Below are 22,565 nucleotides of genomic sequence, written 5' to 3' on the forward strand. Positions count from 1 at the left end.
ATTAGGTAATTTTTTGTAAGCATTAGATTTGAGAAATGAGCAAACGCTTTTGCCGGAAATAGAACTGCATATCTCTGGAATACGCGCCCAGGTTGCAGACCACCAGACCCTGAAGGCATGCCAAGAAGGCGGAAGTACTACCTTATATACTTTCATGTGGAAAGAAAAGAAATGTCGAATGTTTGAAATTCTCATAATCAGAATTGTAAAATAAATCATGTTCCTAAATTTAAAGCATATTTTAAGACAAGCCATCGATTTGGTAAAGAAATGAAAAAAGAAAAAAAAAAAATTATTGAAAAAACAGCAATATAGAAATATTTGATCCTAATCTTACCTTTAACGGTAAACCAGGTGAATAAATAGTTAAATTTCCTATGGGAATAGTTTACCTGATGCTGATTAAGTTATCTATTGGAAAATAAAAATCAACATACTCGAGAGTTTCACTCAAGTGTGTCCTACTTCAAGTTCTCCGACTCTGAGCTTAAGTTTAATTTTTCAGAATGATATTTTATATTATTTTAATAACTGTAGCAGCAGGTAAGTTATTAAATATATAGTATCATTTGATATTTTTAATGAGTAAAGTGATGAATGCTCATGAAGAAATGTTTCCAGTTTAACTTTAAATTATCCATAAAGGCAACATTTCTTTAAGAAAATAGCCCATGTATTATACTTGTTTAATTAAACGAATTAATAACATTTTTCAACATAAAATTTTGTGTTATTAAAGCTTGCGCTCAATAAAATATTAAAAATTTTTCCGTCTGTTTTTGAGCACAGCATAGCAGAAAAGTGACTTATTCTTAAAACGAATACAATTAAGGTGCATTTGAATGTATAGAAAAAAAAATTAAAATACGGATTTTAATGAATGTTTTTCATTACAATAATGTTCCTAGGACCATTTTAAAGTTTTTTTAATTTTTTTTAAACGTATACGTCTAGCACACGATAAACTTATAAGGAATTTTCTTCTTCCTTTCAGTATGCCTTCGTGGTGTAACTCAAAGTACACTCTAAGAATATTTGGGAAGTTTAGATTGCGAATCCGGCTCGGGGTATTCCATATTTCTTGCTGTTTCAGAGCTGATATAAACTAATGATTTTACAAGTAAATCAAGAAAATAACAGTTTTATTCTAAAAGACTTTTAGTGTCGAAACACTATTTTGCGTTTCTTCACTTTTCATTCGATTCTGTCACCATTCTGAATAGCGTAAGGCATTATTCTTAATTATTAATACATTACTGATTAACAAAGTGCACTGTTTAAAAACGCTAGATGGATTTTTTAAAAATATTGGGTATTAAGGAAAATCTCCCGCTAACGAAAATATTGGTGGCGCAAAATTCACAATGGCGTGTTTAATCAGATTTTTGTCAAACGATTTCTGGCATTTCAAAGAAAGAGACTTCCTTTAGAACACTGTGTTGTGAAATTTGTAAAACAATATTGTTACCATTAAGTACAAGGTGTCTAAAATGGAACTATCAAGCTACCAGATTAGAGCCATCATTTACTTCCTGTTCTGCTGCAAACAGTCTTCTACAGAATTTCGCCAAATATAGCTTTAGATACTAATGTTCTGTCATATGACACTGTGAAGGTTCGTGGCTGAAAGTGCAAAAACAAGGACTACGACATTTAAGAAGCAGAGACCTCTGGCCGACCTACTGATGTTGATGAGGCCCGCCCGCGAGAACTTGCTAAAGATAAGTATGTAACTACTGATGTTGATGAGGCCCGCCCGCGAGAACTTGCTAAAGATAAGTATGTAACTACTCGAAAGCTCTTCTAAGGAGTAGACGTTAGTGCCATGTACATTAGTCACGCTATACGATGGATGAACTTGATGTAGTAGTTCAATCGCGGGTGCCCCATGAGCTGACTCAAGCAGATAAGAACAGAAGTGTTCAGGACTGCACTAATCTGCTCGATTATTAACGCAAGTACAAAATTCTTGACCAGATCATCACTTGTGATAAAAGGTGGATTTCCTTCAACAACACAAGCCGAAAAGGGGTTTTGTCTGAAGCCGGTGATTCCATCCGCAGCGTCGCAGAATGCAATTTGTCTAACAAAAAGATCATGCTTTTTTATCTGATGGAATTTCCGTGGTACTATCCACCAGATTATCTGAAGAAAGGCAAAAACCTGAACAATAAGGTGTACATTGAGATATTAATTAGTGTTGATGCTGCTATCAAAGTAAAACATCGAACTGTGTTCCAGAGCGGAAATGTGAGTTCCATCAAGATAATGCAAGACACATACACTTCTGCATTCTCTGTACGTACTGGAATGGGATCTTTTGCCACACCCACCATATAGCATCGACATCGCTCCTTCAGACATCTACCCTTTTAACATCTGCAGGTACATCTTGCTAGCGCTTATCTTCCATTCTGCACAGGATGTCCTAAATGAGGTTGATGTGTTTTTGGACTCACATGGCCAACACGTTTCTGGCCCGAAGGCTTTGAAAAACTACGAAAATCTTGGCAGATAATCATGTATTTGGGTGGTCCCGCACTAAAGGCTCTGCTTTCATGTTTTTTCTAAATTTATTAAGAACTTTTTTTGGCTGAAAACTTTCGTTGCAATCACATATCTTTTTTTTTTTTTTTTTCTTTTACTTTTCAATCTGATTGATTTAAATAAAAATTCAATTAATTCACGATGTATCGAATTTTAAATAAAATATTTTTATAGAATTACATTATATTTCATTCACTATTTTAAATGTACATTAGCTTTATGATGTTTCCATGTTAGACTAAATGTATATTCATCAGATATCCTATAAAATGTGTCGCTACTTCACCTGGATCATCTCAATTGAGTCCTTTTCAGCTATCTTTAGATCTCTTTGAGCTATCGATAGCATTTTTGAGCTATTGTTAGAAAAACATTTGAATTCCTTCAGTGTTTAACATTTGTTGGTTGTAATTAAACTATCTTTTAATAATCTGATGCATCATATAATGTAATTAAGTTCCAACAAATGTGCATGTTTTAAGCTAAGCTTAGGTAAACGCGCAAAGAATTTCAGAACACAGATAGCTTTACCTTACCTGTATCCTTTCTTTGGAAATTAATTAAACTTTAAGAAGACCACTCTAATCATAGTAAAATAACTGATCACAAGGTTTTTTTTTTTTTTTTTTTTAAATCACAAGGTATTTTGTTATACAAGTGTAAATAATGTTCAAACAAAAACGAGGCCTTCGTAGCTCTGTGCATCATTCAGTACCTCCCAAAATTAATATTATTGCTGATTAGCTGCAAGATAAATCACCTTTGAAGTATTAAACATTGGGAAACATAATGTTACAGTATTTTTGTCATTTTCGCTTATCCGTGCTTCGCACACCAACGATGCTATTTCGAATACCAGAGCTAACTGGATAAAACCACTTAAAAATACTCTATGCTTCCCTCTAATAAGTTTTTCTAAAGCATAATTCTGGAATTCTGTTTTACTGAAATTTGCAATACCATTTTGATATTTTCTTTATAACATTCGAAGTGTTATATTGTGAATTTTATTTTAAAATGCTGTCTTAGTCTTAAGAAATTCATATTGCTCAGTCATTCTTTATTTCTCATTAAAATCATTGCTTCCATTGTACTGTTTTATTCATTATACATATTATTAATTTGCATTGATTATTGTCTTCAAAAGAGATTATTGTAGAATCGGTACTTACTGTCTAGGAATATGATGTCTGTAAACTTACTCCTTTTGTGGCCGTCTAGGGCTTAATAAACTAGTCCGATTTATGGAAAACTCGATAATTTAATGAAACATGAATAGTTGCTACAAACTACAAAATGATTACATGTGTAGAAGGAAATAGATGATATTTACAGATGAAAGAGAATCGACCGTCTTTTACATGTGAACATCTTTCAGTCGCATCGTCGTCTTAATGGCAGAATCGTCTGACTTCATCATCGAAAAAGGTAAAAGATTTATTTTCACAGCTTGTCGCGTCATCTGATTATAATGAACGATGCCATCTCACAAATGCTCGTCCATCCTGATGGAATGCGGCCTCGCATTCTCGTAGCACCACTGTCTACATCTAGGGATCTGGAAAATAAAATTAAAAAAAAAAAAAAAAAAAAGATTTTTTAGTTACTATTGAGGGAAAAGTCGTCTTAAATGGTTTATTTCAGCCATCTTTTCTCATCATCTTAACATCCTCAGAAATAACGGCGTTAGCTCTTCTTAAATGCTCTTTCAGTGTTCGTTCATCTTTAATAGTCTATCTGAATACATGTATTTTACAAACACGTCTTCCTTTGATGTTGTCTGGAACAATTCATCTTCGTATTTGCGTCTTCTTAAACATCATCTGAATACGTCTTCTGAATGCGTCTTTTTAGATACTGTCTGGATACGTCTTCTGAATGCGTCTTAGATATCTTCAAGATCTGTCATTCGAATGCGTCTTCTCAAAATCATATTCTTTAAGCCGTATTTCTTCATACATTTCATCCTTAGACATCATCTTCAGTCTTCTTAAATTAGTTCACGTCTTTAAAACAATAGTCCATTAGTCAAATCGGGAGAAATTCGTCTAGTCGAGAAAAAGTCTAAATCAGGAATCATCAAAATCGTTATTTCATTATCAAAGATTTTCAGTTTTCTTCCTGGATCTTCTGAATCTGCTTTTTCGCTTTTTTCTCACCTTCTTTAATTTCTTTTGTTTCGTCTCTGCTTTCCATATCAGCGTCGTTGTAATCAGGTTTTCTGCCTGACTTCTGCTTTTCAATCTTCTCTTCTTCTTCGGTGGTCTCTGTAGTTTCTTCGTTTCCAGTGGCTTCTTTTGCTTCTCTATTCCAAGGTATTTTACTGAAATTTTTCTAGTAGAATTCGCATTTGATTCATCACCTTTAGCAAATAATTCTTCTTCGGGGAAAGTCTTCTCTTCAGAATCTTCTTCTGCAGTGGCGTTTCTCCTTGTTGGCTTCAGAGCTAATTGCATTGTGCTTGAGTTTCCTTTTTGCACTAATTCATCTTCAATAATATCATTTTCATTTACATCAGAATCTGAATCACTCAGGACGTCGTCAGAATTCACAATCAGGGAATCAATGTCACTTGCTTTGATTGTGGATGAGGTATCCAGTTTGATCACATTCTGTACTGTAACAGGAACTATACTAACAGGATCAGTTTCTGGTTTTGGAAGTAAAACACCATAATTAGCAACTTTTCTATATCCATCTTCAGAACCATTTCCACTGCAATGAGCATTTTTATGCCCTTCGGAATCACTATCAGATTTCTTATTTTCTGCGATAACGCAAATATTTGATTTAAATAAAGAACTATCAATTTGGAATTCACCTTTAAATCTCTCTATAGGTTTGTTGCCAAATTCTGTTAACTGGAGCTCTGCCGACTTAAGTTCAGGAGAACCTATCTTCTTATGTATATCTTCTCGGATTAGCGTTACTTGACTACCAATATCTATTAAAGCATCAGTTTGCAAATTACCCAAATTAACAATTTTATGCATTTCTTTCTGACAAGTCTGAGTTATTGGAGTAACAGCTTTGGCATCTTGGATATTTTTAGATGATGCTTTCGAACAATCTATGGCTTTGTGTCCAAACAAATCGCATTTAAAACACTTAAATCCTTTACTCTTATTGTTACAAAAATTAGACTTATGACCTAAACTTCCGCAATTATAACACCTTAGTTCTTTACTCTTATTGGGTATAGCGCGTGCTTTATTTTGTGAGTTATTACTTGAGTAACCCTTATTCTTCGTACGTGGAACGCGAATTTTCTCATAAATTTTTAATTTCTCTTTGAATTTAGAAATAGTTTTACACCCGTACAAAACAATTTTGTTACTACTCTGATCTGGTATCCCATTGATTACACAATCAAGAATTGATGAATCATCAACAGAACCGCGACTGGCTATTTCACGCATGGCAATTAAATATTCCGAAAAAGATTCACCAGGTTTTAAGTGTTGTTTCTGTAACAAATTATGAAGTTGTGCACTGTTTATTTTAGAACCAAATTCAGATAAATGATTTTCTTTTAATTTCTCCCATGATATAATACCTTTCAAAGACCTAATAAATACTTTAGCAGAAAAAGTAAGCAATTTTTTAGCAAACACAATTTTCTGTAATTCCGATAACTTAAATAATTTAAAAGATTCTTCTAAATCATCAATGAAGGATTCAACTGGATATGTATCAGTGCCATTAAATTCAGAAACAGTTTCTAAAATATCACGAAAATGTAAGGGAATATTGCTAGGCATTATAATGTTTTCATTCACTGAGTTATTTATGGGGGGTGATTCTGACAGAACAGACTTGATATCATCGTTTTTATTAGAATCATAAACACTTTCGTTTTCAGATAACTCCTCATCGTCATCACTTTCGGATTTTAAAAGCTTAAAATCACAAAGACTATTCAATATTAAATCATAGTTTTTATCAGGATTTGAGTCATAATTAAGATGTAACAAATTACACACAGAAATAAAATCATTTGCAGTAAAAGTTTTAAGTAATTTTTGTTTTGTTTCTTCAATATTAAAATCAGATGGAAAACCGCAAAAGTTACGCAATCTAGCTCTATTTTTTCGATCACCCAAAGTTCCAAACACAATTTGATGTAAAAGTTTAATTGACTTAGTAGGCCCAGTCTTTAGAGAATTTGAAATTCTAGGAATAGAATTTAACGCAGTCATCTTAATTCACAATATCATAGAACACTATTCTTAGAAGTAACAATGTGGAAATAATCGAAACAAAACTTCTCTTCTTTTGTAATATTCATCATGCTTCTTCCTAGGCTCATCGCGGCCCAAGCGCCCAAATCTGTAAAATCGGTACTTAGTGTCTAGGAATATGATGTCTGTAAACTTACTCCTTTTGTGGCCGTCTAGGGGTTAATAAACTAGTCCGATTTATGGAAAACTCGATAATTTAATGAAACATGAATAGTTGCTACAAACTACAAAATGATTACATGTGTAGAAGGAAATAGATGATATTTACAGATGAAAGAGAATCGACCGTCTTTTACATGTGAACATCTTTCAGTCGCATCGTCGTCTTAATGACGGAATCGTGTGATTTCATCATCGAAAAAGGTAAAAGATTTATTTTCACAGCTTGTCGCGTCATCTGATTATAATGAACGATGCCATCCCACATTATTTTTACCTATACTACATTACATTATACTAATACACGTTAATTGTTATTGTAATCCTAATACAGGTTAATTAGTCACTAGAAATTCCTTTGTAAATTTCACTAAAAAGTTACTTTATGAATATTGCAGTAAATTAATTAAAACAGCAACAGTAATTTATTTGTTATTGTTGCTAAAGTTTGTAACTAAAGAAAATATATTCATCGCTTCTCGTTTATGCATATATCCAGAGAAAGATTAATTAAATCAATCTATAGAAATTATATATTGCGTAATTGTCATGAGAGGAAAATGATTTTTTTAAGATTAAGCAATCAGAAAGGAGATATATATTTAATGCAATTTTTATTTAATCGATTCTTCACCGCCTATGAAAGAAACTCAAAATGGTTTCTGCTTTAATCATCGAAAAATTTATAGGACTTTTAATAGTTAATAGAATTAATAACAAAATATTATTTGGGATTTCTTCTTTCAGTTTCAAATGAAATAAAGTGAGCATTTTAATTTATTTTTATCTTCAATATATGTATTACCTAAGACCTATTTTGCCAAATTATGTTCCTTCTGTATTTAATTTTAACTACGCCGCTACACATGTTCAAATGCTAGAGAAAATATTTTAGGAAAGCCAAATATTCCGCTTCATTTCAAGGAGAAAAATTCTGTGAAGTAAAATCATCTAAAAGCGGTTCATTAACAATACGTTTATTTTTTCTCATCATTCTGATTTCAGAAATTTTACTTGGATTCTTAATGTAGTTGTGAGTTTAGAACAAGTGTTTTGTGTTTTAATAGCAGTTGTTTGTTCTTCAAGATGTAATAAATTTTTCAGTTTTTGTAAATGAAGTACTGCTTTTCTCAAGGTTGGTATTTATTTATCTATAACTGCTAGAGTTAAATAGAAAACGTCAAATAAGAACATTCTACGAATCGTTATATGTACATACACATACATACATATAGATTAGTTTTCTAACATGTTAATCTCGTAGCAGAGACATTAGGTTATTTCGAGGCCGAAAAGATGAAATATTTCATTGTCTTCGCCGGGAATCGAACCACGGACATCTGGAATAAGCGCCCAGAATGCAGACCACCATACCACGAAGAAATGCCAATAAGTTGGGAGAAATACCTTATATCGTCATTTTAGGTTGCTTTCTATCGTGACCCACAAAGCATGCAATTGCTTTGAAAAACAATTCGGGCAGTAGGATATTCCTAGAAGAAAATAACATAGTAATGAAGTAATGAAAAAGAATAACCATGTATATTTCATAAAAGAAATATATATTAATAAATTAAATCGTAATTAATGATAAATACACATAATTATGCATAAAAAGCAAAAAGAAGATTACAAAACTTTTCGCTGCCTTTCAAAATTTTTCTTCATATTTTCCGGTATGTCTGAAGGTTATTTAATTGGTTATATACCGGGTGGCCATAATTAAATTGACAGTGCTTACAGTGTTCTGTAGAGCCATCTATTTGCGAGAATGACGCCACATTTTGTGAGAAGATTAAACAAGACGGGGGACGAAGGATTCCGCGAAAAAACAAATTAGTTCCAAAAGTCACCGCTAGCGGAATATTTGGCGCTGTGTAATAGAAAATAGTGTGTTAACAAATTCAAATTAATACGGAATAAAATTACCTTTTATTATGCGCATTTTCTGATTTAGTTCAAGTGCAATATGGCAACACTTTTAAAAAAGCGTAAAATCTACATAAACACAGATAAAGTCTCGTGATCTGCAATATCACGTACGCTGAGCAGAAGAAGAAATTCTTTATTCAAATTTCACGTTACATCCATTCGCACAGTGCTAGCGGCTTCGGTTTTAAAAGGCAATGTGTTACGTTTCGAATCAATCGGATTGAAAGTTTATGTTCAATGTCTCCTTCTTTAGTCGAGCGTACGTTACTGGTCAAATTCTTTTACCTCAACCAGTGCAACGCGTCAGCCGCTCTTCGTACTTTTAGAACGCACAAAAAAATGCGTAAAGGTAACGGTCCTGTGTCAGTTAATGGGCTAAAAGCAATGGTTGCGACGTTTGAGAAAACAGGTTCTCTGAAGGTTCAGTCAGGCAGAGGACGAAAACCTGTACCACAGGATACAATCGAAGCAGTTGCCATGGCGATTGTCGACAGAGAACCAGACAATATTGCTCCCACCTCTAGCGCTCGTGGAGTAGCTCGGAATATGGATATGCCTTACAGTACGGTATGGAAAATCTGACGAAAGATTATAAACTTCTATCCGTACAAGATCAGCCGTGTACAGGAGTTACTGTACCCCGATCATGATAAGCGATTGACTTTTGCTCTGACCTCTCTTGCCAGAATGGAGGTGGATGAGGCTTGGCCGCGGAACATCTTATGGGGAGACGAGGCCCACTTTTACCTGAATGGAACTGTGAATACCCAGAACTGGCGAATTTGGGATGACAAACCACCACATGCAGTCACAGCAATTCCCTTACATTCACCAAAGGTAACTGTTTGGTGTGGGTTCACAGCAGAATTTATCGTAAGTCCATTCTTCTATGAGAACATTACTCCGACAGGACCGGAAACCTGTTCTGTTGCCGGAGAGAAATATCGCCACATGTTGAACAGCTTTGTCATTCCGGCACTTCAGCAAAGACAATGCCTGAGGGAAATCATTTTCATGCAAGATGGAGGCCCTCCACACGTTGCTGTACGGGTGCAACAAATGGTACGACAGAAATTCACAACAGAAAGAGTCATTAGCCGCTATTTTCTAACTTCATGGCCACCTCGGTCGCCTGATCTTACCCCACGAGACTTCTGGCTATGGGGTTACCTTAAGTCCAAGGTCTATCAAGGAGTGGTCCAGGACCTGGCTACATTGAAGGATAACATATCAAGGACTGTACGGGAGATTCCTGCAGACAATGTTACTTTCTGCTGTTGTGCATACTGTGCAAAGAATGCAATATGTGGTCCACAACAACGGCAGCCACATTGAACCTCATTTGAATGCAAAATAATAGGTAATTTCCGTATTAATTTGCATTTGTTAACACACTATTTTCTATTACACAGCGCCAAATATTCCCCTAGCGGTGACTTTTGGAACTAATTTGTTTTTTCGCGGAATCCTTCGTCCCCCGTCTTGTTTAATCTTCCTACAAAATGTGGCGTCATTCTCGCAAATAGATCGCGCTATAGAACACTGTGAGCACTATCAGTTTAATTATGGCCACCCGGTACATAAGATGATTTACAGACTTTAAAATTAGTTAAGTTCTATAAAAAAATAAAACCCATAAAGCTAAATAACTATGTAGATGAGCAAGTTGTCATTTTTAAAAATAAAGATATAATAGCACTATCACTATTAAAAAAAAACTCTCTGGCCTTGAAATATTCATATAACTAAAGAAGGAACTGTAGTAAGTGGGATAATTTGTTTCAAAAGAGGGGACTTCTACGATCAATTCCCAGGCGACGCAACGTATTTAAAGCAGCACTTGATTTTATCGAATAGGAGATCTTAAATACGTATAACACCAAACATAGCAATTGCGTCTGCCACATCCCTAAACAAAATTTTTCTCACTGCGATGAAAAATTAAATCTCAAAGAAAGAATTCTTAGAAAAGTCGACAATTTCATATACAACATATCATCTAGCTGAAAAACTGCGATTTATATAAAAAAAAAAAAAAAAAAAAAAAACTTGGCCCTCTTTTTTTTTTTTTTTTTTTTTTTTCTCATTCTACGGTGCAAGTTTATAAATATACATCAATCTGCTAACTGATTATATGTTACTTTTTGCCGCCCAAACAGTATAGTGCTTGTCGTCGCTGACTGCAGTGGCAAAGAGCCCGGGTTTGAATCCCGGAGAAGACATGAATGTAAATGTACAATGTCAGTGTGGCATGGCGGCACTCTAAATATACGGCGAGCCGGAAGCCCTCTCGTGGGGTGTAGTGAAAGGGAGAGGCATGAGAGACCCTTGGAACCGTCTCCTCGAGGTGCTTGCTCTCCATCAAAATTTCGGGCGGAACTGAGATAAATCGCACTGTCACCTGTAAAGTGCTCATGCTCAAGACTAATTCCAAACGACATGCGTAATTTTGGGCTTGGGCTGATGTTACTTGTTGATGTCAGTCAAGTGAGCCTAAGTAAAAACACCAACAACAGCATGTTACCTTTCTTGCCTTTTGATACTGTTTGTTGCACTTACGCCTCTTTCCTTCCTGTTTGTCCCCTTTTCCCCTCAATTAACAGTATGTCAGACTGTTTTCTTAATTGTTTATATATATATATATATAAGGAAAAGGGGACAAACAGAAAGGAAAGAGGCGTAAGTGCAACAAATAGTATCAAAAGGCAAGAAAGGTAACATGCTGTTGTTGGTGCTTTTACTTAGGCTCACTTGACTGACATCAACAAGTAACATCAGCCCAAGCCCAAAATTACGCATGTCGTTTATATATATATATATATAATATGAGATAATTTACAGATACTAAAATTAGTTAAAACACTATAAAAATAAAAGGCATAAAGCCAAATATGCACCTTTCAAATGTGGCATGGAAAAGATGACATTATTAAAAAGAAAGATAAAATACTAATAAATAAAACCCTTGCTAAGAAAACACTTCTGTCCATGAAAAATGTACGTAACTAAAGGATGAACTATAGCAGGTGGGATAATTTGTTTTCAAAGAGAAAACTTCTAAGATCCTTTCCCAGGCGACCCAATGAATTTATTGCAGCACTTCTTTTATCCAATAGGAGATCTGCTCCAAATTAGAAAACAGTGACTTTAAAGACGTAAAAACCCAAAGTTAGTGACTGCATTCGCCAAATCCCCAGACAAAATTCTTGAAAATTTCCGAGGAAATCCCTAAACAAAATTCCGAGGGAAAAAACTGAATCTCGAGTAAACAAAATCTTAGAAAACGTAACAGTTTAATATAAAATATTTCCGCTAGCTTAAGAACTGCGTTTTTAAAAAAATCTTAACGTTATGTTTTTCGCACTGTATAGTCCGAGTTAATCTCGAAGAAATTCTCTCATTTAAAACGAAATAGCAGAACATTAAGCAACATAAAAAAAAAAAAAAAAAAAAAAAAAATGTCATTGTCATATTTCATTTAAGTTCAATTTTATTGAAATGAGTTTTGCCCGAGGTTCATGGAGTGAAGAGACATCAAAAACTCTTCCTTTAAATATGAAAGAAATTTATTTGGATGTGTTCCATGTAATATGATTTACCCACTGTGACACAAAACTGGGAGGAATGTATTATTAAATAATGAAATAAAATTTCACAACCTTTGTAACCTATGAATTTCTAGGCTATGTTAATTGATTAAGTCAGAATAAAGAGGGCTATCTACATATGGGAAGAGATGCCTTAGTGAAAGAATTTCGAAGGAAATCTAGCTCGAATCTGCGTTACATATGAAGAACATCTGAAAACGCCTATGTAGCCAGTGCGTTCGCCGAGATTTCAATTCGTGTTGAATTACCAGTGTTCAGTGAACTTACCGCTCCATCAGTGAGACTCTGTGGTGTTTTAAATTATATTATACCGCAGTTTATTTACTGCTGAGGAGTTCACCATGACCATGAGATTTAATTTTTGATATAGACAATAGTATGCAATAGAATAATTTAAAATTTTTTTCTTTTTAAGAGAAAGAAATGGTACATTCCATTTGGCTTAAACGTAAATTATATATGTTTTACCTACATGGATTAATTACGCAGGTCACATTTTTTATTAAGTTTAAAGTGTTCTATTTTACAAACAGAAATTTTAAATCTTATAGATAAATTTTTAATCGAAATCATGAAGCTTGCTTCTTATCGCAATTATCTATTAAATGGAATTAATAGATAAGCCAAAAATACTTTACTCTTTTTGTTTTCTATAATTTTCTCTTGCCTTATCTTTTTCTTATTAAGAATTTTTTAACAGCATAATTCTTTAGAATCTATTCGAATTTCTTAAAAGCAATTGCGAACCTCGACAAAAAAGCGATAATTAACAAAATTTGGCAAACCATTAAATTCATACGAAGGGGAAATAAAAAACGTTAAGAATCAGCTATTTGTCACTAAAATGCATATCCAAATTAGAATTCTCTGTCGAAATGAATATTGAAACCTTTCGTTAAATTTGTTGCGAAATGTAGAAGTAAATGAAAGCAACATATCGCAGCCCCTCTGATAAAAGAACACTGTCTGCCAAAGAATTTCAATTACGTTCAGAAAATACCAACACTTTGCTTCTTTTGCCAAATACCAGTCACTGAAGTAAGGAGAGTTCCAGAATAATTTTCATTCCTCGGAACAAACTGAACGCTGCACGCATCCTCTCAATACAAGAGAATGACATGCTACATTTTCTAAGCTCAATTCCATCTTAGTTTGTGCAAGCGAATGCTTGAGGCTTCTATTTTATTTAAGGTATATATGCAATTACATAGACCCATTTTAAATTTCCTTCTTCACAGCAAAATATTTAAATCAGAACAATATTTAGACTTTGCAATATTTATATAATGGTGAAATATCTCATATTTCTAAAGAGTCACTATTTTGGTTTACGGTAATGATAATAATAATAGCATAAAATAATGGCTTTATTAACATAAAAACAATATTATGTGTCTAATCCATGAAAATGACTACGTATAAAATGAAAAAAGGGGAAAATACGGTTTACTTCCTTTTTTTTCTTTCCCCTTCTTTTTCTAAACCAACTTCTTGTTTACCATTTCCCAAACCTATAGTGTTTATTTCTTCAGACTATGCTCTTAGTTTATCTTACGATTATTATATTTATCTAGTCATTCTATAGTTAGGTTTTGGTATATTTATTCTGGTTTGTATTGTATTTGATAGGTTTTATGAAGATCCTTTTAGTTACGTTTTATCTATATTTGATCATTTTTACACTATATTTTAGTAAACATTTATCTTGCCTTTTTTTTTTCCTAAACCATCTTCTTATTTACAGTTTCCCAGACCTGTAGCGTTTGATTAATGCTCTTTATTTTTTTTTCGGTTATTATATTTACCTAGTCATTATATAATTAAACTATTTGTTCTGGTTTTTATTGTATTTGATAATTCTTGACTTAGAAAGATCCTTTTAGTTATGTTTATTCATGTTTTATCATTTTTACAATGCATTTGTTACTTTTCTTCATAAAACGACAGATATAGATCATTGTAACAATAAAGATGTAAATGGCTTACGTAAATATTATCATCAAACTTCATTTATACATATCTGCCTGCGTTTATTCATATAGTAGTATCTTCGAACAATGATATAAAATAGACTGCGAAATAACATCGCTGTAAAGGAAGTTATTGTTAAAAATAGGAGGCAAAAGAAACATATAGTAATTTGAAACATAATTGCGTTATAATAGTGGTTTAGAGAAACATTTCTCAAGGATTTTCACCGATTGCAGTTTAAGGTTATAAGGTATTTCTCTCGCCTTCTCAGCATGTATTCGTGGTGTAATGGTCAGCACGCTCGGCGCGTATTCGAGGGGTTCGAGTTTCGAGTCCCGTCGAAGGCATTGCACATTTCTTCATGTCTCCTGCTTCGAAATAACCTAATGTCTCTACAAGGTAAGAAGTAACTTTTCAAGAGCTATAGCATAACATCGAAAAAATAGCTCAGCTGGCATTTCTAGACTGCGGTCATGAAATTAAAGTCACACTTTGGCTCGAATATTTTGTAGATGCTATTAGAAATCTATTGTATAACAATGACTCAATGACAAGAAATCTATTGTATAACAATTAGCTTGTATTTAAGATTTGGAGAGTGCATAAGTGCATGCCATATAAGTGGAGACTACATAAAATACCTGCAGAAAAAAAAATGGTCTATAAGAGGTGTCAACAATGCGGAAGATACAGCAATGAAGTGGTGCCGGAATAGCCGACAGGAAATGGTGGATGAGTTTATGGACGAATGGAAGATGAATAAAAAACGTGAAATGCTAGGAATCTCAAAGACTCAAGGCAGTCTCCTTTATACTTTTCAAATGATATAGTTATTTAATGTGTGATTTTTAAACTAAACAGAATTATTTCTAAAAAAATAAAAGTCTAGTTTATTTGATACTCCAGCAATTGTGTAGCAGAGCCAAATGGGAAAATCCTCAGAAATCTTACATTTTCATATTTCTTCTTTCATCAGCGGAATGTGTTGATTCCTTGAGTGATCTTAGTATGTTTTCTGCGTGTGATATACACTGGTAAATGAAAATGTTATTTGTTAACTGCTAACCTAGAGAACAGAATATGGTAAATGGTTATCGCCTTAACATTTAAATAACAACAAAATATCTATGCATCAGACCATTTTACTCCAAAATAAAGCTAAATGCAAATATTAGTTACAAGTAAATGCAATTTTAAACACCATGCTCATATATATATACAAACATTCTTTCATTCTGACCTATCATACAGAATATGACTGTAATTTTCGAAAAGTGTAATCTACAGTCTCTTTCATTTATGCACAAAAAGATGTTTGAATATGAAATACAGAAATACTGGAAAGTTTAATATGTTTCCAACAATTAAATTGTAAGTGACAGATAGAACTAACAACAGATAGTTAGGATCATTATCTCAAAAGGTTCGGCGTGCTTTTTAGGAAAAGCTTCAAGCAAATTGTACTTGCTACTAACGAGATATTTTAATAACTAGGTATTGTTGTGAACCTCTTATGATAAATACCAATGGATCAAGTCTTGAAACAATTTATAAAATTTTGGAAACCCAGACATTAACGTTCATTACTGGAGCACTCTCAACATTATTTTATGCTATGGCATTATTGACAAACAACAAACCAGTTATAGAAAAGTATACCTAAAATAATCACGACGGTAAAAGAAATATTACTATTAGTAAATCTTATTAAATTGGTGACCTCTTTTGGATTCGTAATGAAATTTGAATTACAAGTTTGATGATTCAAAATCATTTCATCTAAATTGTTCAAACACTGAATCACATCATTAATTATCAGACAAAATATAGGAAATTAAAAACCTTTACATTTTTTGGATATATTTCAAATAGAGGTAAACTTGTATGTTGTACATAAAGTGTTTAAGGAACGACTGCTCCACATGGCTTCTAGGTATTGCGCCTGGGAGATTTCTTGATAATGAATTCACGGAATGTGATTGCACATATAATCAGATTACATCTGCTGGTGGGTCTTAATATAACATCCGGCCCACCAGCGGCCGAGCGGTAAAGTCGCTGAACACTGGTAGTTCGGTTCGAGGTTTGCACATGTTGGTTTTCATGGTTTTCTCCATGTGCAACGTGTGTACGAGCCAGTTTGCCTTAGAAAATCTTCCACGAAGGCATTCCTTCCCTTAGGCAGATAGTCCTCGATAATTAAATAACCTAACCTAATAACCTTAATATAACATTAGCATGGAAGTGGGTTCGATAATTATTTTTGGCACCTTTATTTTTCTTTTTATTCTCCTGCAATGAAATATAAGAATTATTTTAATAAAGGCGAGGAAGCTGTTCAACTTACATGGTAACAATAATAAGCTAAACATTTGAAACACTTTCTTCATCTATTCATAACGACAGTACAAGCCTTGAGTTCAATATAGCCTCACATATTAGCTAAAGCTCTCTAAAATAATGAATGTCTTCCACTAATAGCCAGTTTTATCAGGCACTGTATATCTCCTGTGCCCCGCAATGTATGTGGAAACAAACAATTTGAATTTCTTGCATAAAGACGTGGAAATTTCTACAACTAACAAGATATCTTATCAATTAATTTAATTTTATCTCAAAATGGTTTCAATTCGAGTAATCAAACATGGTTTGCAAGAGAGAAACAAAATAAATTAATCGCGTCTTCTGCCTCGAACCGCTAGTCTAGGACGCGTAATTATGGTCCAATTTGGGCCGTTTTTAACTTTTGACAGGTACTGACTGATTGGGAAAACACGTTTTTTAGCTTTGGTATTTATGGATAGCCATAATATACTGTTTTTGATAAAATCATACCTATTATATTCGAGAGGTCCGTGGTTCGATTCCCGGCGAAAGCGTTACTCATTTTTCACTTCTCCTGTACCCCAAAAAATACCAATACCTAATGTCTCTACAAGTGTACCATTCGATATAAAATAAAATATAAAAAGCATTCTGCACTGTCCACTTGATATTTTCGTGTATAATATAAATATGAAGCAGTTCATTTCGTGTATAATATAAATATGAAGTTCGTGTATAATATAAATATGAAGTAAAGTGATTTCGAAGATAAATAGAAAACTTACTTAACTTTTCCTAATTAGTTGCCCTCTTTTTTAAATTTTAATTGTAATTACTTGATTGCGACTTGATTTAAAACAAACTTTTGCAACCAAGTAAATTAACTGAAATATTTTAGTCAACTTTCTGAAACCTCATTTTGTGTTTACTGTCTTAAATAAAATTCGATATTCTGGATTTTGCGGGAATCATTCATTTAACTTTACATATAAAAAGTAGTATTAATGTGCAAGAATTATGTATCCGCTATAAATTCCTTATTGGATATACTTGACATTGTCCGAATTTTATATAATAATACATTTTTAATCAGCTACAATGAAATCTAGGTGAAACAAGATGTAACAGATATTTAATCTTATTTTAAAGCACAGAATGATTTTTTAATAAACTGAGGAGATTGGAATTCAAACATTTACCAAGGTATAACTGGGATAAATGCAAATTAGGAGAATTCAGCTTAATTTACAATTTTAACAATAAAAGAAACATATAAAATATCTGAAAGCTTTCAGATTTTACATTACGCCCAAAGGGAATTTTTTTAACCTTTTGTATATTACTTTTATTTATTAAATGTTCTTTACACTTAAGCAGCAAAATTCAGTTCAACAACAATATCGGAAAATAATTTTAAAATGACCATAGCTTTAAAATTTCCGATACACAGACTCCCGCGCTGGAGATAAAAATGTTTTATTTATGTGTTGCCATTGCTCGTTTTAAAATCGTTGAGTTTGCTAATTAAAAATTCGTTAAAGTGTTACAAAATCGATATTAAAACAAATTCAAAATCCCAAATTAGGACTTCCAGATGCCCATATTCTGTAGAAGAAAACGTTATTAAAAATTTGATGACTCAAGTAACCGTTGTTTTATCACAATGCGTGAAACATACATACATTTGTGCAGATCTTTCATTATTTATTGTCTTTAAATATAACACCGGGCGATCACATTTGGTGAAAACAATTTGAAAAGTGAATCGACATTTAAAATTTTCAACACAAAATGCCAAAAGGAAATTAATAGCCTTTATGGGATAATGCCGTTTGTGATAATAAAGGAAAGAAAATAACATACAACATCTATATATGAGCCTCTAATAAGAAAAAAGGCCATAGGCTAGAAAAAATGTTCGCTTATTTTGGGGTCCAATAAGAAGAAAACCTTTTAATTAAAGCTTATTTTTTCTAACAAACTACATTCTCTAGAAATGATACAATATAATCAAAGTAAGGTCCTACGCTTTTATTTCTATTGGTTATTGAAATTATGTTCATTAAAGAGCCTTCAAAAAAAAAGGATAAAATTCTGCCTTTTTACCTGATCGAGATGTGAGGTGAGGTTAATTGAAACTGGAGAGATGTCTTAGTGAAAGGTTTGCTAAGAAAATTGAACCATTATAATGATTTAAACCTCTGGGGTCCAGGGTTTTCATTAAGAAAGCACAAATTTTTCAAAACTACTATTTTTTTTTTTTTTTTTTTAATTTTAATGCAAAAACTCTCCTGGTATTTCATACCTGGATTTTTTTTGATATATTGCCTTAATTTCGCTGACATATTTTAATACGCACGTATATATACGTTCTTACAGATATCACAATAAATATTCTAGGCCGTATATATACGGCCTTGCCGCTTAGAGGGTTTAAGCAATAAAAATACCAAACAGTCCGTCCGCGTGTCGGATTTGGACGCAGTTCAGACGTGCATTTTCAGCAGCCTTCTGCAATCACGTCTTGGTAGGCCAATATGAAAAAAAAAAGTGAAAGAAGATTAAGAAAATTTCTAAACTAAATAGAGAAAGAAGTCAGTCTCCTTATTATTGCATGTGTTGATTCAGAACTCTGCATGAAGAATAATTTGTTTCTCTGTAGTCAGGTATAATAATTCATTATATATTGCAATACGAACGATATAATTCAGGTAGAATATTCAGCATGGAATCAGAAGAAGTGTCATGACAACAGCACCACTGAGGATGCTTTTAATGTGTACGTAATATGTTATAAATTTTATTCATTTGTTCTCTTCTAAAACCATTAGCCTTTCAGCTCCTTACTGCTGAGAAATAGAGGTTCTTCAACTTTACAAAATTCATGTTGTATTTAAGAAAAGCAATGTCTGCATCTTAGTGAACTAGGTTTGATTTGTTGCTTATGCACCTATTATCCATGTAAGTAATAAAGAAAATTTTGATTCGGTTTGCTTTCTCGTTGATTTATTTTATTCTGATTTTATCCACTGCAAATTGCCAAAAATGTAATTAAAATTGCTTTTTTAATTTGTCAGAGTTACAATTACAATAATTTCTACTATTCAGAGTATGGGAACTACAAACAAGATAACAGTCTGACTAAAATTACTACATAGTAATCTAATACATAATATCCATATAAATAGTTTCTTTGTCTTGCCTGTTTATGTAACAATGTCAAATCCTACACTCATTTAGAACTTAAAAAACAATGTAACAGACGAGTATATTTGTACTCATGAGCTGATGCTGTCCGTTCTTTATTTATATCCGAATGTTATAATTTCAGATTTCTTGTGTAATATTTTAGATATTTAATTCCCTTATACATGAATTGAATTTATTATAAATGCAATTTTCCTCAGGTTTATCAGCTGCACAAGAGAATCCTCTAAAATGCTCAGGATTAGAGTTCGTAACTTGCGCTTTTCTCGTGGATCAGGATAAAGTTGGAGGAACTGGTATGGAAGAAAATGAAGAACTCCTGGATAGAAAATGCGAGTACGAAATTTTCTGCTTTTCCTTACCAATTCAAATATTTAAATATTAAGCATAGTATATGAGAACAAATGACCAAACGAAATCACATATAACACGACATGATAAATAATTACTAAGTAATACTACAAAGAAAATTTTGACTTTTCAAAATGTCTTTTTTCCACACTAAATCTTGCGACTATCAACCACAGATTAAAAATATAGATAAATTCGATTATCATTACAAATGTTTCTCCGTATTTAATGTTTTGTAATAATTTCCCAGTTAGAAATTGCATTCTTCTTTATGGTCACGGAAGAATGAAAATATCTTAAATTTTCAGATTAGGTTTGTATTTCTGCTCATAACACGTCCTGTCGAAGTTACGAGTCCCCATCTTCAAAATAGATGGTTTACAGCAAAAAATGCTTTGCAGAGTTTCAAAGGCAGTTCTTTATATAGTCATCAAACAAGCAGAGTTCTCCAATAGTATCAATAATTCAATAGAGCTTATTCCTTGCGTAAATGCAAAAGAGTTTCTGACGAGATAGGGGAGAAAATTATATAGGGTTTTACATATAACTGACTAATTAACAAAAAACTGTAACCTCAAAATTTAATTCATAACATTTGAATGATCTTGTTATAGCTACTAAAGCCGAAAACATACGAATTTCAGATACTAAAACATTTGGAGAAAAATTGATTATATCAAGGCACAGGAGTTTTATAAAACGCATGCAAGAAGCAGTGGAAAACAACGCTTTATCAATGAGTATTCGGTAACAACAATACATTTTGTTTTTTGGAGCTTCTAGTGTAAGATGAATCAGCGTAAAATTCATAAATTTGTATGACTAATTTCGAAGGTTTATATGTCGCGCATTCTTGGACAGCTGCAGGAGTTCAAAGTTTGAGTTCAGGCAGTCGTCTTCATTAATAATTCTTGCACTTTTACAACTGAACAAAGGGACTCTGTATTTAAACATTTGAAATTAGACCTGAAAATGTATGAATATTACTCTAATTCTTGCTGTCATATCATCTAGTGTTGCTCAGTAACGCAGGAAAGTCTCTCTCACGGAAATGTTTCCTGAAATTAATTCAGTCTACACAGGAGAATTTTATTCTTAAGTTCCTCTCAGTTATTAACTAGTCAGAGAAGTCAAATCAGATTACGTTACTTGTAGCCAACAGTCCGCCATTAATGTCACAACAAACCTAATAATTTGCAAACTTTACAAAACATAAGAATATAATGAAAAAAAAAATTCTAGTAGATTTAGCTAATGCTAAAAATGAGGTAAAAATATAAAAATATTTGTCGCTCTAGAGCTTACAAGCAGAACTCATTTTTATGAAGGTGAAAAAATATTCTATTATTTATAAAGAAACGTATCGGGTATTATGATCGGAAATAAATGTCGTACCATATAATGTAAAGGCTCTCATTTTCGCGGGCCGTAATTTTCGCGAAAATGAATATATCGGTGATTTTGCGAGTTGAAAATTTCGCGAATTTTATACGAACAGAACCGAAAGTTGAAAAATTTCAAAAGTAAAGTTGAGAAAGTTGAAAAATTCCAAAAGTACATCTTTTGCATAAAGCATTTTAAGAAACTTTTTTTTTTGTCCGGAAGGTTCGTCGCTCCCCTCCTTCCCGTCTAAATGGCGAGTTCAAGCGTTTGCTCAAGAATGAGTTTATTGAGTGGTATCCTCATGAGCTACAATTTCTAGAGGAAAAAGAACCTGTGGACATGCGAATATCACGACTAAAACCGATTCACGCTTCTTGGCTCGTGCGCGTGTTTAACGGTATTGAAGCCAAACATGAGATAATTTTGAATGACTTCTTAGAAAAAAAAAGCTGGTACAAATAGTATTCTAAGTGAAACAGCTGCCTTCTATTAATTTTATTGTTTTATATTCGAGAAATATAGTTGTATATTATTCAAAAAATAGTTATAAGGAAGAAAGCTGTCAAGAACAAGCTTGTAACTGTGCAATAAATCATTAAATTTTGGGTAAATGAAAAATTTCTGATTTTTTATTATTATTTGAGGCGGAAAAAAAAGTATTTCGAGAGGCTTTAATTTTCGTGATTACGACGGGCTCATGAAAATCGCGAAAATTAAAGCCTTGAGAAAATAAGTGCCTTTACACTATTAAGATTGTTAAAATAGAAATTGTTATTAAAATCTACTCAGGAACACCTCGTCGTGATCAATGATCGCTACTTCTGCCGCAGGCGAGAGTACA

The 22,565-nt window shown here is 32.9% G+C and overlaps 1 protein-coding gene across 1 annotated transcript in view; it reads left to right on the forward strand.

The window, feature by feature from the left end:
• The first annotated feature begins 422 nt into the window (after positions 1–422).
• Positions 423–22,565, forward strand: part of LOC118189264 (uncharacterized) — a 44,656-nt gene continuing 22,513 nt past the window's right edge. Inside the window, exons 1-2 of the mRNA XM_035359842.2 lie at positions 423–543; positions 20,191–20,326. Of these exons, the coding sequence (XP_035215733.1) occupies positions 507–543; positions 20,191–20,326 (173 nt within the window). The 5' untranslated portion in view covers positions 423–506. The remainder of the gene's footprint in view (positions 544–20,190; positions 20,327–22,565) is intronic.

Source organism: Stegodyphus dumicola, chromosome 2, assembly GCF_044657685.1.
Source record: "Stegodyphus dumicola isolate Sdum_Otavi_A_Nest chromosome 2, ASM4465768v1".
NCBI classification, from domain to species: domain Eukaryota; kingdom Metazoa; phylum Arthropoda; class Arachnida; order Araneae; family Eresidae; genus Stegodyphus; species Stegodyphus dumicola.